The sequence below is a fragment of the Mesocricetus auratus genome, unplaced genomic scaffold, assembly GCF_017639785.1.
Source record: "Mesocricetus auratus isolate SY011 unplaced genomic scaffold, BCM_Maur_2.0 Super-Scaffold_100009, whole genome shotgun sequence".
In the NCBI taxonomy this organism is placed as follows: Eukaryota; Metazoa; Chordata; class Mammalia; order Rodentia; family Cricetidae; genus Mesocricetus; species Mesocricetus auratus.
Genome location: NW_024429193.1, coordinates 4,540,489 through 4,557,101, shown reverse-complemented (window position 1 = coordinate 4,557,101; position 16,613 = coordinate 4,540,489). Strand labels below are relative to the sequence as shown.

The 16,613-nt window shown below is 45.4% G+C and overlaps 1 protein-coding gene across 6 annotated transcripts in view; it reads left to right on the top strand.

The window, feature by feature from the left end:
- The window catches only part of Erich3 (glutamate rich 3), a 103,341-nt gene extending 96,517 nt beyond the window's left edge, over positions 1 to 6,824 (top strand). For 5 of the 6 annotated variants that reach the window (XM_013123118.3, XM_040751558.1, XM_013123120.3 and 2 more), the window contains one exon: positions 1,158 to 6,824. In XM_013123118.3, coding sequence (XP_012978572.2) covers positions 1,158 to 3,472 — 2,315 coding nt within the window. In that variant the 3' untranslated portion in view covers positions 3,473 to 6,824. The remainder of the gene's footprint in view (positions 1 to 1,157) is intronic. The other variant, XM_040751557.1, reaches the window with a different exon arrangement.
- Positions 6,825 to 16,613: the final 9,789 nt, after the last annotated feature.

The window sequence follows — 16,613 nt, the reverse complement described above, 5'->3', positions numbered from 1 at the left end:
AGAAGGATGCGCGTCTTGGTAAATACTGAGAAATTCGGTGGCCTTCCAAAGACGTAGTAGACCTGTAGATTCAGGTTTCCCAGAAAGTCCTGCATCAGAACTCAGCAGTGTTGTAGAAGGGCTGTTTATGCTGGGCGCTGGCCCACACCAGCAGGTCCTGCCTCGCTCCGTGGCCCTGTTTTCCAAAGTCAATCAGTTTCTGAGCATAGATGGCATGCAACCTGACATGGAATACAAATGGATGTGTTTAGAGAAATGTCATACCTCAGCGATAAACATTTTGATGACTGAATCTAGCCAGAGGAGCTTTGTGGTATTGGGAGTAGCGTATGGTATGACAGCCACCTCTAAATGGCCACTGAGTAGACATACTCTTGACGTTGTAGAGAATGATGACTTTTAAGGGAAATAAACATTTTCTGCTTAATGAAAAATGTTTTCTCAAATCTTAATATTTGAAATGAAATTAGTGAGTATATTTGAAATGAAATTAGTGAGTGTGTGCATGTGTATGCATGTGTGCACGTATGTGTGCATGTGCGTGTGTGTTACATGTCAGATAATTTATGTAAACTATGAGAATTGAGGAGTGCTGTGGTTACTCATTTCAACATGCCCAATGTCCAACTTTTGTTTTATATGTTGTTGATGTTTTTTTATGGCTGTTGTTGTTTTGTTTTTTTGAGACAGGGTTTCTCTATAGTTTGGAACCTGTCCTGGAACTCACTTTGCATGCCCAATGTCCAACTTTTGTTTTATATGTTGATGTTTTTTTATGGCTGTTGTTGTTTTGTTTTTTTGAGACAGGGTTTCTCTATAGTTTGGAACCTGTCCTGGAACTCACTTTGTAGACAAGGTCTGGCCTCAAACTCACAGAGATCCACCTGTCTCTGCCTCCCAAGTGCTGGGATTAAAGGTGTGCTTTTATATTGATGTGTCCATTGAGTTTGGAAGCCTTCCCTCTCATAACGAAGGAAAGGCATTTTTCACCCAGGGTCCATGTTAGTTAATAACATCTTATCAACTGAAGAGAGGTTTAGTATATAATTTCAGTGTCCTCCTGATGACGTATGAAGTATGTATTCTCTGTTTTACACGGTTTGATCAAAATCGCTTTGTCTCTCATCTCGTTTCCATGGTGCCAAATGGAAATTCAGTGGCGGAGGAGGAAAGAGCATCCAGCGGCTCAAAGGAGCAACCCCAGCAAGCTGCCCAAGAGGTGTGCACCCCGGAGAAGGAAACAGCCTCAGCGGCAGCGGCGAGAGATGAATATTCCCAGCCTGAGGATGCTCTCACTGACGCAGGACTGAGGGAGAAGGCGTGGAGGAAGGAAGATGAAGCCCACCGTCCCCAGGATGCTGACATGAATGCCGAGCTGAGGGAGGGAGTGGGGGTTGCGGAGGTCCCCACGGGGAAGAGGAGCCCGGCTGAAGAGCAGCAGGCATTAGCAGAGCAGTCTTCAGAGGAAGGAGAGCGTCCCCTGAGCACAGCTAGCCAGGCAGAGGCAGGCTCAGAGGGGCACAGCAGGTGTGGTGAGGGGTGGTTAAACCCCACAGGAAAAGTGGGTGTCTCGGTGCCTCAGAGGGATGTGGACCCCGACGGGCAGGCCTTGCTGCAGACAGATATGGAGAAAGGTAGGGCAGGTTCTGTAAGGGGGCGGGTACTGGAGGAGGCAGTGCTCAGCTCAGAGATGCAGGGGGAATCAACATTTCTGAAAGAAGCAGGGCCTCCTGAGATGGAGGAGGCAGAGCGGGAGGTGGGCTCCCCAAGACCCGACGGTGACCAAGGCAGAGAGGGAGCTCCCACAGAGCTGGAGGCCATGGAGCCCGTGGAGGACACAGCACCAGAGACAGGGCATGGTTTTGAAGAGGCAACACTTGGAGGAGGGAAAGCGGCTACCGAGAGGAAGGAGGTTCTGGAGGCTGCAGATGCACCCTCGAGCTCCTCAGCAGGGGCAAGCCCCAGGGAGGATGCCCAGGACAGCCCTGAGGCACTCTGGAAGGAGGACACAGCAAGGGAGGGAGCTATGGCTGACACAGAATCTACCCAGGAAGGGGATCCCAGAGCAGTGCTCCCTGGGGAGTTTGCTGCATCTGGAGACTGGAAGACAGTTGAGAGGCGCCCAACGCCTCTGAGAGAAGCTGGGTCTGAAAGAGAGGAGGTGACAGGGTGGACAGAAGAGAAGTTAGGAGAGCAAAGAGTTAGAGGGGAAGAGGCGGGCACTGGGGAGGAAGTGGGGTGTGAGGAGGAAGAGAGGTTTGAGGAGGAGGCGGGCACTGGGGAGGAAGTGAGGTGTGAGGAAGAGGCGGGCACTGTGAAGGAAGTGAAGTGTGAGGAAGAGGCGGGCACTGGGGAGGAAGTGGGGTGTGAGGAAGAGGCGGGCACTGTGAAGGAAGTGAAGTGTGAGGAAGAGGCGGGCACTGTGGAGGAAGTGGGGTGTGAGGAAGAGGCGGGCACTGTGGAGGAAGTGGGGTGTGAGGAAGAGGCGGGCACTGGGGAGGAAGTGGGGTGTGAGGAAGAGGCGGGCACTGGGGAGGAAGTGGGGTGTGAGGAAGAGGCGGGCACTGTGGAGGAAGTGAGGTGTGAGGAAGAGGCGGGCACTGGGGAGGAAGTGGGGTGTGAGGAAGAGGCGGGCACTGGGGAGGAAGTGAGGTCGGGGGAAGATGCCCATGCATCCCCCAACAAGACGGATGCTGACGCTGAGGCTATAGATCCCGCAAGAGCAACTAAGTTGAGTGAGAACCCAAGGCTTCTAGAAGACTCACCCAGAGCAAGGACCATCATCAGCTTGTCTGAAGCAAGACTTCAGTCTGGAAAGTCACTGGCGGAGAACGAAGCCACAGTTACAGAAGAGCCCGCAGACAAAGCTCGGGTGCCTGAGAACGTTTTCACAGCTGGAGCTCAAGAGTGGGCCGCCCCGGAGCTAGACAGCCTCGAAGGACCAGAGCGGCCGGATGGAGAAAGTCCTTCTTCGCGAGGCATACTGATGACGCATGGCAGTCTTCCTGGGGAAAGGGTCACCGTGGCAGCGGGGTTGAGTGGAGAGACTGAGAGAGAGAAGCCACAGGAGGAGGGGGGTGAGGACAGAAAGCATCCTCCAGGGACAGCGACTGCCAGCCTGGCGGGGCAGGACCGGGCCATGGGAAGAGGCGCAGGCAAAGATGAGGAGGGTCCACGTGGGGGAAGAGTCGACGGGACAGCTGCGGGCCAGAGGGAAGGGTTGGCAGAGTCAGTCAGCGTGGCCTCCTCCTCTGCAGACGGCCACAAGGAACCACGGAGCAGAGCGGGTGAGGCTCCCGGAGGAGAAGCAGCAGCTGAGGGGAGGGTGATAGCTGAGGACGTGGAGCCAGGGCCAGGGAAGGAGGCTGTGGTAGTGGAGGTGACATCAGCAGGGACTGTGGAGACCACACAGGAACAGAAGACCCCTGACGTGCAGGACTCTGAGGGAGGGGAAGAGAGGGCCTCTCAGTAGGCAGCTGGGTTGGAGGCAGGGACTGAGGGGCACTGGGTCAGGGGCAGCTAGAGAGAGATCAGAGGACCCAGGTGCCTCAAAGAGAGACAGCTGAGCAGCATCTTCCCAGGAGCCGGTAGTTTCCTTGGACCTTGGAAAACCACAAAGAGTGAGTGAGCACCTGTGGGTGTGTGGGTGTTCCATGGAATGCAGGGGCGAAGTAGGGGGTTCCGTGAAGACAGCTGCTTAGCTTCAGGACGCTAGAAACCCTGCCTGGCTCTCCTCTGTCTGCGGGCAGGCTTCATGAGTGTCGACTGTGCTCTTGACATGCAGCCTTGAGGCTGAGTTCCATGCTGCAGGGGGAACCCGTGCTGGCCTGAAGGGTCTGATCAGCTCTCTGTGTGGCCTGTCATGTATACGTTGTCTTTGAGATGGGGTTCCCTGAGGCGAGCTGTGTATGTCTCGCAAGCCTCAAGGACAGAATGTACAGTAGACAGTAGACAAAGAAGTCAGATGTTGAGCTGGGGGAGAGGAGGAAGACTATGACCAAAATGTATAACAATTAAAGAGATAACACGGAGAAGAATGTGCCCCCAGCTACGAAGCCTAGACAAGGGTTGAACTCACTCTAGAACTCTTCCCGAGTTAGCCTTTTCATACTCACCTAATGGGCTTGGTCAACCCCCGCGTTCTCCTTTCCCCTCCAAGTCCTCTCAAATCCTCACCACCACCACTTTGGGGATCTGGAGGATGGAGTAAAGCTTGTCTGTGGTCGTTGAGTCCTGTAAATGCATCTGTGCTTTTGACTCTGGCGTTTTACGGCATTTGACAAATGTGCTTTTCCCATGCATAGGTTACAAATCCTTAATACACGCATGTTTATTGTACGTGTACTTTTAACATGGTGTTTAAATGCCTGAGCTTTGAATAGTGGAGGCAAGCGTCAAAGTACGTTTGTTTTTATGCCTGTTGTTTCCAAGGCACCATTACATCATTAGTGCCTACTTCCTATTATTCTGAAGGAGTTTACCCATAGTGCTTTTCTCCCCCAGCCTATTGTGAAGCTGTCACAGTGGAAGACGTAGAGTGGAAAGAGACTGAGACAGGCGATTCACCAGTACTTTAGGTATCCTTGAACTCACCATTAGCCTGCGTTGGTCTTGGTCTGTAGGCACCGGTCAGTAGGTTAGGTGAAGTAGCTCAGGTAGGTTTGCCCTCAGGACAGCTGTGGCCCCAAACAGAGACCAGGGGTTACTGAACATTTTTTAATCAAAGTGATTTAAATCCGCTATATTTAAATTAAAGTGATGGCTTTCAGACATTTGACTTGTACCAAAGATTACCAGAAGGTGAGCCCTGATGGCTTGGATTTGTTTAAATCACTTTTTTTTTAATTTTGCAGTTATATATATTTGTCCTAGTTTCATGCATGGGATTGCATCTTATTAACCTGGCCTTTGGACATGAGCTGCTTGGCATCTTCCATGTCCACTTAAAACTATCTTGCCCCCAAGCCTTTCTAAATCCTTCCAGGAAAAAGGATTCCATGGAATGGAAATTCACTTTCTTCTGGAAACATTAAATAATCCTATTTGCACCTGGTGTGTGTGTGTGTGTGTGTGTGTGTGTGTGTGTGTGTGTAAAGTGGGAACATTCCTGAAAACTTCCTTTGTGTGTATGCCTTTGTGTCCCATTTTCTCTTGTAGACTAGCAAAGTGTGGCTTTTTGTGTTTGTCCTTGGGAGCATTATTTATCAGTCTGCTCCAATGCAAAAAAAAAAGTACTTAATCTAGGTAACCATGAGGAACGTAATGATTGTAATGGGAAGACATGGTCTATCACAATCTCTGGGAAGACATGAACTATCACACACAGTCTGGGAAGCCTTGGTCCATCACACATACTCTGGGAAGACATGCACCATCACCTACACTCTGGGCAGACGGTGGTGCCTCACACACACTCTGGGAAGATGTGGTCCATCATACACACTCTGGGAAGACGTGGTCCATCACATACACTCTAGAAAGATGTGGTCCATTGCACACACTCTGGAAAGACATGGTACCTCACACACACTCCGTACCTGATGTCATTCTGAAGATCCGTAGCCTGCACTCCTTCCTGGGTTTTGTTATTTCAAAGCTGAGTGACCATGCAGCCCACGATAAGTCAGCGGTCACAACCCCTTTCCATATGATGCCCATATACAATTCCCATAATATGAGGGTCTAAGTTTTCTTGAAGACATCCACACACCATGATCACATGACTGGCCCTCTTTCTACAGGTGGAGAGATGAGATTTTCCAAGGCAGCAATCCCCAGCCAGGAGTAGAATCAACCTTTCATGGGGCACTTTAATGACTGAATTCTTTCCCTACCACAAAGCTTTTGATTTTTTTTCTTGATTCTACTACATAGCCAAAGTTGAGGACCCCTTCCCCGAGACACCAGACAGTCCCGCTGTCTGCCATCTGCTCTGTGTTGCTATTGTCAAGGTGTCCTGTTGATACAGATGGTTTAAACTTTGATGAAAAATGGATCTTTTTGATAACCAATGATGTACCAGAGCAGGCATACTGGAACGGAGAGTGGACAGATCATTTTATCACACACATCGTCACCTAGAGCTTGCCACCTGCCCTCTTCCCATAATTAGAAATGGCAGAGGGTGATAGGGGAGGGGGCCTAGAAACTGATGTTCTCCCAAACCTTGGAGGTGGTTCAAAAGTGCCCCAAAGCCCCGAACACTGAACGGATGGACCATTAGTGGACTCATCGTGGCTGGAAAACAGGTTACAGGAGCGATGTCAAGTTCATCTCTGTCCCTTTGTCTTTTGTGACAAAGCATACAGTTTGTCCTTCTTCATGGTCATTCTAAAGGAGACAGTGATCACCATAGAAGTGAAGAGTCCACCATTCAACTCACGTCTGTACGACCACATGGAGTGTGTTTGGGACTTGCCTCTCCCGCTGAAGAGCGAGGCGACTGAGCCTCACAGCAGCCTCCCTGCCCTGTGCTGTCCGTGTTCCATGGCAGGATCTCATCTCCTCCACATGTGGGTCTGTGGCATCACCCTGGCCAAGATAGGACTTCGCCCCAGTGTAGTCCCCCACGCTACAGAACACTTTGAGCGCAAGCACCAATGAGAAAGATTTTTTACAAACTTGTTAATCACTTTGAGAAATGAGTTCTGTACAATGTGCTAAATGGAAATTGCCTTGGATTTATTTTTATATTTAACACCTTCCACAAGCTCAGTCTGCAGCACAAGTCTACAATCTGCATGTGGGCTTAAGTGTTGTGATGTTTTGATTGAGTGAATTTTATCTTTGCAAATATTACATCAATAAAATTATGTTTAGTGAAACTGATTTTCCCATAGCTTATTCACTATTAAAAAATAAAAAAATACATTTACAGGCATGGCAGGAGAGTTTTCTTGAGAAACAAGACTAGACTTTTAAGATGTTTTGTGCTATTTTCTTGAAAAAAGAATCGAATGATAAGAGCAGACAAAAGAGACACAGCTTTATTGGGCTACACTTTTATGTGTGTTTGTAGACTGCCTGCATTCATCTGCATCTTCTGTATACCTGGGATAATGCCAGAGGGAGGAATTATTCCTACCACTTTGTCACAGTCGATCTTAGGTCATCTAACTTCTACTTTAGACTAGCTTTGAAAACACTATTATGTCGAGGAAGATTCTAGACTAGTATATTAAGTGCTGAAGGAGAAAATATCTTACTAACGCATCTTCTAATAGCAAGGCATAACTGCATTTCCACCCAGTGTTCGCCAAAGAACAAAGAAGTTTACATGATTCAGGAGATGACAGACTGCCAAGGAGACTTAGGAAGAATTAGGCTTTGTGATTGAATTTTGAAGAAAGCCTGCCCCATCGCTTTATAAACTTGCGTGAGGTAAATTTACAGCCTAGGTGTGTTCTCTACCATCCTTATGATCAATAATTTGCCACAGTTCTTGCCCTTGGAAAATGATTGTTTGAACAAAGAAGAGAAAAATCTCAAAGGAATTTATTTAGTGGGTGAAATATTTGAACAGGTCCAAGGACAGCCCATGGGACGCCGCTTGTGACCTTGGGTAATATTTCCTCCAACCCTTCTCTATACTTTCGTCATAAAAAAGAAATTCCCTGTCACCATGGTTTACAGAAGAGAACGGGGGGGTAAATAAAGCTGGGACTCCCTAAGAGTCACTTCAGCATTAATGCTCCAAAGCCTACTCTAACTAATCCTCCCTGTTTTTCCTTTGTTCAGTGTCCTTTCTGCTATACACCCATTGACAGGAGAACTATGCCGTCCACAACAGCAGGACATTCCTGTTAAGAGATGGAAGTGTGGGGCAGCTCATAATCTCATGGCTTTTATAATTCCTTCCAGATTGCTCAGACTCTTCAGCCATCTGTGTGACCCTTAACGCTAATTTGGAATGTGGGCTGTTATACCAGTTTTATAAGGAGAAAGGAGGTATCTAGAAGACTCGGAGACAAGCTGCTATCAGGCTATCTGCTTCGCAGATGTCTGCTGCTCTTCATTTAGTGCACACTTATAAATAAAGGCATAGTGAGGACTCATACAATACCGGAGAAAGCTCCTAGGCTATCAGCAGTCTGGGTAAGCTGGGAGATGGATGCTGCCATGGTGAACTGTCAAGGGTAGACTGCTGTGGGTGACCTCCAGAGGCATGCGTTCTTAAAGTAGACCTCAGGGCCAGCCTGTGGTCAAGGTTTTCCATGTTGTCTACCCTCAATACTTGTTTGAGACACAGGCTGACTCCTCACAAACTTTGGCCATCAAATGACCCAATTTAGAGAAAGGAAGAGATTGAATTGTGATGCAGAGGTTGAAAGGTGACTGGCTTTCATGGTTGATTAAAAAAATCCTCCTGGAAATGGGCTCCATCTATTAGTTTCCCATAGAACTAATTGAGGACCAGAATGAATTTTCAGCTGATAATCTATTAAAATATTATTTTCTACTATGTAATATTATGTATTGTCCTGTGAATTTTGTTAAATTAGTCACAAGGAGTTTCTATGATGAGCACTGCTGCACAATATAACCATCCCCTTCATCCCCACCCACTTATTATGTGATATGCATACATATTATGTTTTCACATTTATAAATATAAAACACAAAGTGGGATAAAACTAATGCCAAATTCTCTTATTCTAGCAGTAAACAATATTTGTTCACAGTTACATAAACTAATTAAAAATAGAAGTCCCTACCCTTAGAGACACATCTTTTAAGTTCCTATGTGTGGTGTTTATTAGAATTTATGATGTATATATGTGGTCTTGATCAAATGTGAACTTCTAATAACTCCAATGGTGCTCAATCCGGAAGAAATTTAATACAAAGAGTCTTGTGGTCATAGAGAATTTTTTAAATTAAATTTTAACATACATATTGGTTTAGTGGCAGAAAAGTATGTCAGGATGAGCAATAAAGCAAAGTAGAAAGTTATACTCAGTAGCATAAAATTCCTTTCACAAAATAGGGTGGAAATACAAGTTTACAGGTGAAAAATAACATTTTTCTAATGCTAAAGGAAAGCTTAGTCATGTGCCTTTGATAATAGATGTTTCAGGTCAGGCTGTGTTTCGGTGTTTGTTTCTTGGGACAGGCTTTGGGAACAGCACTGTGGGCACGGCGGTCTCTCACCTGGGCTGAGAGAAAAGTTGCAGTGTGGTGTAGCTGGAACATCTGCATACCACTCAGTGGAGCCATGGGCTGTAGGGGCTGATGGAGGTCAGGAGAGACTAATGATTCCCACTGCGGTACAGTTCCTCCTCAATCTTGGCTAGGTGTTTCCCGCATTTGAGGGCAGTTCCCAGTATGCAGTCATTCTGACACACGGCTCACAGCACCCCACCCTTCTGTTATGGCTGAATCAACACTAGAATGAGTCAATGTGGCTCTGTTGAAACAAAACTTTGTATTAAAAACATACATCAGTTGGAAGACTCAGCGTGAGGGCTGTAGTTTGAGAGCCTGTGCTAAAGTCTACAGGCGAATAGGTCTGTGCTGTAGACTGGTTCCCACTCCTCAGTTTGAATGTTAGTGTTGCTCTGACAATGTCCCTTACAGGGAGCAACTTAAACTGAAGAGAGAGTGGTTTTTTTGTCACAGTTGGAAGGACAACAGTCCATCACGGTGAGGTCACGATGGCAGGAGCATAAGACTGGTGGTCTTTCACTTGTTTGGTTAGCGTTGCCCCAAGGTATTTTATCTTGTGTGTGGCAAGTGAAAGACCTATATCCCAAGAACTTTAAAGAAAGAAATTAAAGAAGACACCAGAAAATGGAAAGATCTCCCATGCTCTTGGATAGGTAGGATCAATGTAGTGAAAATGGCAATCCTACCAAAAGCAGTCTACAGACTCAATGCAATCCCTATCAAAATCCCAGCAGATAGATCCATGTCTATCGCCATGCACAAAACTTAAGTCCAAATGGATCAGAGACCTCAACATAAATCCAGCCACACTGAACCTCTTAGAAGAGAAAGTGGGTGGTACCCTTGAATGAATTGATACAGGAGACAGCTTCCTGAACAGAATACCAGTAGCACAAACACTGAGATCGACAATTAATAAATGGGACCTCCTGAAACTGAGTAGCTTATGTAAGCCAAAGGACACAGTCAGCAAGACAAAAAGGCAACCCACAGATTGGGAAAAGATATTCGCTAACCCCACTTATGACAGAGGGCTGATCTCCAAAATTTACAAAGAACTCAAGAAGCTATTCTCCAAAACACCAAAGGACTCAATTAAAAACTGGGAGACTGAGCTAAATAGAGATTTCTCAATAGAGGAGACTAAAATGGCTGAGAGACACTTGAGAAAGTGCTCTACATCCTTAGTCATTAGGGAAATGCAAATCAAAACAACCCCGAGATATCATCTTACTCCTGTCAGAATGCCTAAAATCAAGAATACCAATGACAGCTTATGCTGGAGAGGATGTGGAGAAAGGGGGAACACTCGTCCATTGCTGGTGGGAGTGCAAACTTATACAGCCACTTTGGAAATCAGTATGGAGATTCCTCAGGAAAATGGGAATCAGTCTACCACATGACCAAGCAATTCCACTCTTAGGCATATATCCAAAAGGTGCTCATTCATACTACAAGAATGTCTGTTCAACTATGTTCATAGCAGCATTATTTGTAATAGCTAAATCCTGGAAGCAACCTAGATGCCCCACAACTGAAGAGTGGATAGAGAAAATGTGGTACATTTACACAATGGAGTACTACTCAGTGGATAAATACAATGGAATCTTGAAATTTGCAGGCAAATAGATGGCACTAGAAGAAAACATCCTTAGTGAGGTAACCCAGTCACAAAAAGACAAACATGGTATGCACTCACTCATATTTGAATTTTAGACATGGATCAGGGGAGTGTCAGCCTACAATCCCAGGGCCAGTGAGTCTGGAAAACAGGGAGGTTCCCAAGAGACATGCATTATACACCAGAGAAGTGAAAGAGACAAGATCCCCTGAGCAGACAGGGAACAAGGGTTGAGAAGAGAGCGAACCAGGAAAAACAGAGGGGGATAAGAGGAGGGTAGAAGAATACATGGGGGATCAGGAAGGCTGAGTCGGGGTAAGAATAGAGGAGATCAGGATGAGAGATACCGTAACAGTTGGAGTCATTATAACTTTGAGGAGAGAGCTGACATTAGTGAGACTTCCAGAGATGTACAAGGATAACACCAACTGGAAAACTAAGTAATAGTGGAGAAACTATATTAATAGCCCCTCCCTGATGATAAGGTTGATGACTACCTTATATGCCATCCTAGAGCCTTCATCCTGTGATTGATGGAAGCAGAGGCAGATACTCACAGCTAAACACTGAACTGACCCCCTGGAATCCAGTGACAGAGATGGAGGAATGATGAGCAAGGCGGTCAAGACTGTGCTGGTGAAACCCACAAAGACAGCTGACTGGACAAGGAGGAGCTCTTGAACCCCAGACTGATGACTAAGATTCCAACAGGGGACTGATCCAGACTCCATGAATGTAGTGTCAGTGAGGAGGCCTCAGCAATCTCTGGGGCCTTGGGTAGTAGATTAGTGTTGACCATGGCATACAAATGAACTATGGGAGCCCATTCCACATGGAGGGATGCTCTCTCAGCCTGGACACATGGGGAACGGCGTAGGTCCTGTCCTGGATGAAATGACAGACTCTGGACATCCCCCCAAGGAGGGTCCTACCCCTCCTGGGGAATGATGTGGGGATTGGGCTAGGGGTAGTGGGGTGGGGGTGGTAGAGGGAGAAGTGGGGAGCTGGGATTGACATTTGAAGCATGCATGTTTCTAATTTAAATAAAAAACATACTTAAAAAAAAGACTAGTGGTCATACTGTGTCCACAGTCAGGAAGCAGACAGAAATGAATGTGTGTACTTGGCTTGCTTTATCTTTTTTCATTCAGTCCAAGAGGTCTATCCCATGGAATTTAGAGTGGGTCTTCCTACCACAATTGACCTAATGTGGAAAAACTATCACAAACACACCCAGAGGTTGTTTTCATTGATGATTCTAGACCCGGTCAAGTTGACAATCTGATTATCTACCACAGTGATAAAACATCTCTCCATGTGAAAGTTTGGAGGAAACCTACCATAAAGATATAACTAACTTCAGTTTTGTAGCTAAGCACATGGTTTCTAGAAGCTTCCTCTCCTTTAAGAAACTGATTATGAAGCTTCATCTTTGACCGACAGTCGTTCCCTCGTAGAAGTCTCAGTTCCCGGCTTCTACCAGATTGATAGAACACAAATGTGACGTCTGTAAAGAATGAATTGTGGGTACAGGTGAATGTATTTCATGTATCACAGATTGACTTCCAAGGGACCAATTGGCCTTTTTCTATTGACAAGGGACAATTCCCTGTGCCAGGATGTGTAGGACACATGGCGTGAGCTCAGTAACTATGGAACTATGGGTAGTGTCGCTCTTCATGTTGTGAACAGTTTTTAGGATAAATTGATGTTGGTTGGAAGTAGGGAATACTTGGAGAAAGTAAGTATTTTATAAAACGTCTTTGTCTGCTGGGACCCCGAAGACCCAGAGTTCTATCTTCCCTTCTTCAAGAATCAGACAGGAACAGCAGCGTCCCCTAGGCTTGTGGCTAGAAAAATAGGGTTGAAATGCACTCAAGAGTTTGACAGCCAGGATAGCTTTTTGTAAATCAGGCTTCCTTGTGAGAGACAGAGGATCCCAGTTCCTAATGAAACCCCTTCTCAAAGTTCAGTGTTCTTGCGAATACTGACACAAGTTCTCAAATGCAGCAGATGCTGATACGTTTTATTGCTGGTCCCCCTGACTGCCAAAGCCTATCCCTGAAGGTGTGAGAGGTTTTATATGCTGTTCACACACACACACACACACACACACACACACACAACACACACACACACAGTCACACACAGATACAGAAACATGCACAAAGAAAATCACACACAGACACAGATACCCACACAAAAGACACACATGTAGACACATGTGCCCCCCACTCGTGCGCTTGCACACGCGCGCACACATACACACACACACACACACACCTCTGACATTGGGAAACCCTGCAGTTAACACAGATATGGATTGCAAAATCTCAGTCCCTTCTAAGCATTAGCAGTGGTTTAGCAATCTCAAAGTGAAGGTAGTGCATGTCAGAATTCTTCTGTAATTCCCCTGCCCCAACTTCCTGTTTAAAAATCTCTGGAAGCATCCATTGGCTATCAGAACTTAGAAAACAAATCAAAACAACTCCTCTGCCTCTGGCTCTGTGCTGCCAGGGTTGTACCACTGATTTCAAATATGAATGACTACAAGGTTAAGCAGGAGATTGCAGATATGGTTTCATCAGCAAATTTAAATCAAGGCAGCCAACTTTAACCTACAGTGCTTTGACTGTCTTATTATTTTATTACTCTTTCTGTGTTTCTTCTGGAAAAACTTTTTACTCATTAGGCCTCAAGAGGCTAGGGGAAAGTTACTGTTCCTTCCATTTTACAGATGGTTATGCTCAAACCAGTAACGTTCAAGACATGGAGCTAGTCTATCCCTGTAGAAAACTGGTGCTGTCCACAGCAGAAATTATGGTCTCATACACACACAAAGAGGCTCAAAAACACACTCACACACACAGATACTCTCTCTCACACACACTCATATGCACACTCACACACAGAGACACTCTTTCACACACACTCACACACACTTTCACGCATAGAGACACTCTCACACACACTCTCTCATACACACACTAACTCACAGAGACACTCACACACTCACTCATACACAGAGACACTCTCTCTCATACACACACTCACACACACAGAAATGCTGATACTCTCACACTCACCCCTGGCAATATGCTCCTGAGGAACATATAATCCTTACGTGGCTTGGTCCACAGATGGCACAAGAACCTTCAGAAGCTCTGTCTCAGATCTCCCCATCCTTTGTTTCTGTGTAATTGGGATGTGTTCTGTGTAATGTCTCCAGTGTTGTCTGCCAATTTTATTTCTCATTTTTTTCATTTCTCTGTAGATGTTTAATTCTGAGTTCAGTGGAGGCAATAAGTTTTGTGTTCAGGGTTTGTATTTTCATGTTTGGAAGTTTAATGTAGTCTTCAATTCCTTCTACTCCTCGTATTTTGTCTGTAGACTTTCTGTTCCTTTGTTTCTGCTGAGATGTGGTCCCTTCTGAAGCCCAGGCTGGCCTTGAACTTCCCTGACCATCCTCCTGGATCGACACCCTTATAGCTGGGGTGATTACAGGTGACACCCACCTTTCCTAGACCCTCTCTTTATGTTTGATGATCATGTGCTGCTTGCTAAACTTTCCTACTTGTTGTCATTTTATCTAAAGCATTTCTTTAAGCATTGTAGGTATTGTTAACACATATCATTATTTTTATTATGAAGTCAATACTTTTGATATCTGGAGTCCTGATCAGAATCTGCCTGTGTAGCTTGTTATTTCTGCTGCTTCTGTTCTCTCTGGCTTTTCAGGTATGTGTGTGTGTGTGTGTGTGGGGTGTGTGTGTGTGTGTGTGTGTGTGTGTAAGTGAGTTAGCCTTAGTCTATGTATAGTCCTTATAGTCCAATAGTTAATAAACTTGTCACTGTGGGCCTAAAGCTTAATATGCAGTTTCAGGGCTAGCGTCTATGGTCTTCAGAGCAACCTTGATTGCTGTGGGATATTTGTATATTATGTGAAGATGCATTGCTGTGATCCGTGCAAGAAAAAGCTCAATGGCCAATCAAAGCTTTGCAGGAGGTATAGGCGGGACTTCCTGGCACACAGAGAACTCTGGGAAGAGGAAAGGCAGAGCTTCCAGGCAGACGTGGATAAAGCAGGATGGGTGGTAAGAATATGAGGTAATGAGCCTTATGGAAGAACACAGATAAAAAAAGAGTTAATTTAAGTTATAAGAACTAGTTAGGGACAAGCGGAGACCAAGCTTTCTTAATTAGTAAGTATCTACGTCGTTATTTGCAGGCTGGTGGTCCTGACGAGAAAGTACGACTACACTTGAACTTCCCTTTGGTTTCCCTACATTACAGCTGACTCATGCTCTCTCTACCATCCTTTCTCTCATTTCCTTACTTCCTGCCAGTTTAACAACGAGCATTTTAAAGTATAATGCATATCCTACTTTGGTTCCTTATTTTAAAACCAGCAGACTTTTAAATGTAATCTTTATTTTAATAACATCACTTACTTGGAACCTAAGAGCATCAATGTTTTCAAGTATTCTCAAGCACAAAATATTCATAGATCCAACTTTTCCAAGAAGGAGGTTTGGATTATAAAGACTCTAAGTGTGGAGACGGGATGTCTTCCACGGCTGAAGCTTAAATGAGGGTTTAACACAATTGTCTTAAAATGGTTATGAAGAGATTTTAACATCTCAATGCTCTTGTTATTGGCATTTACCACTGTAATCCTCTTTTTAGTGGCATTTAAAAGCTGATGCTCTTGTTAGTGGTGTTTCTTCTCTTATTTCAACTTCAAGGAAGGGTTCATAGATGGGTCAAGGAAACAATTATTTTGCTTGAAACTTCAGAGAGCAAAGAAACCAAGTACTCCAGTCTCTGAGAATAACCCATTTTTTCTCCCTCCCTCCCCATTTTTGTTATTCCTCATCTGTTGCCTTTGTCAAGATGAGATAGGTTTATGGACTCTTGGCTCCTTTATGACAAGGACTGGGCTGCTTTGTGCTGTTGTAGGAAAACTCTTAGATTTTTTAAAACTATGACAGTGTTCTTTTGTTTCTTTGACTTTCAGGAGCATCCAAGATCAAGGAATTAGCAAGTCTAGTGAAGGCCTTATCCTTACAAACAGTTTTCCACAGGGTGGAGAGCAGGAGAGGGGAGGAGGCTGTCTGACCTGATGATGCCTCTTTCATGAACTCTAGCAGAGGGGTTCAAGTTTCTATGGCCTCATCACTGCCCAAGGGGCTTGCCTGCTGACAGGAGCTTAAGTTTCAGTGTGTGAACTTTGGATGGAGGAATGCATCGGAATCACAACCGGGCTTGGGGTTGATCTCCTGATTTTGATTCTCCTACAGCTATGCGAGAAGATATCATGTTTCGGTAGGTCAATTAGGCGAGGAACACCAGGGCTTTGCCAAATGACAGTTCCTGACAATTGTTAATCCAAGAGCAACAGTTCCAAAAACACACACAAAGAAAGCAAGAATAAGCTTGTGATTTGTGCAGGGTTTAGAGGAAAGGAAACAGGAAGAAAAGTTTACCAGTCTCTGCCTAGACCTTCAGAGAGAGAGAGGGGCGGGGAATAGGGTGACTGGCTAACAGCACAGGTGTGGCGTATTCTAGTTCTCAAGAGGCTTTGTGGGCTGAGTCATAACATGACAGTAGGCATTCATTTACGTGCTGTGTGCTCTGCAGTGAAAGCCCGGTTCTACCCAGCAGTATGGCAGGTAGCCCTGCTGAGCGTATGAAGAATCCACCATCATCTCCTTGGAGATCCAGCTAATAGCTACTTTTAAATATATGGCATTATTTTGACAATTATTAATGCCATGTTTTACAAATAAACACCCCGAGTTAACACGACAGGGAAAGGGGACTCTGG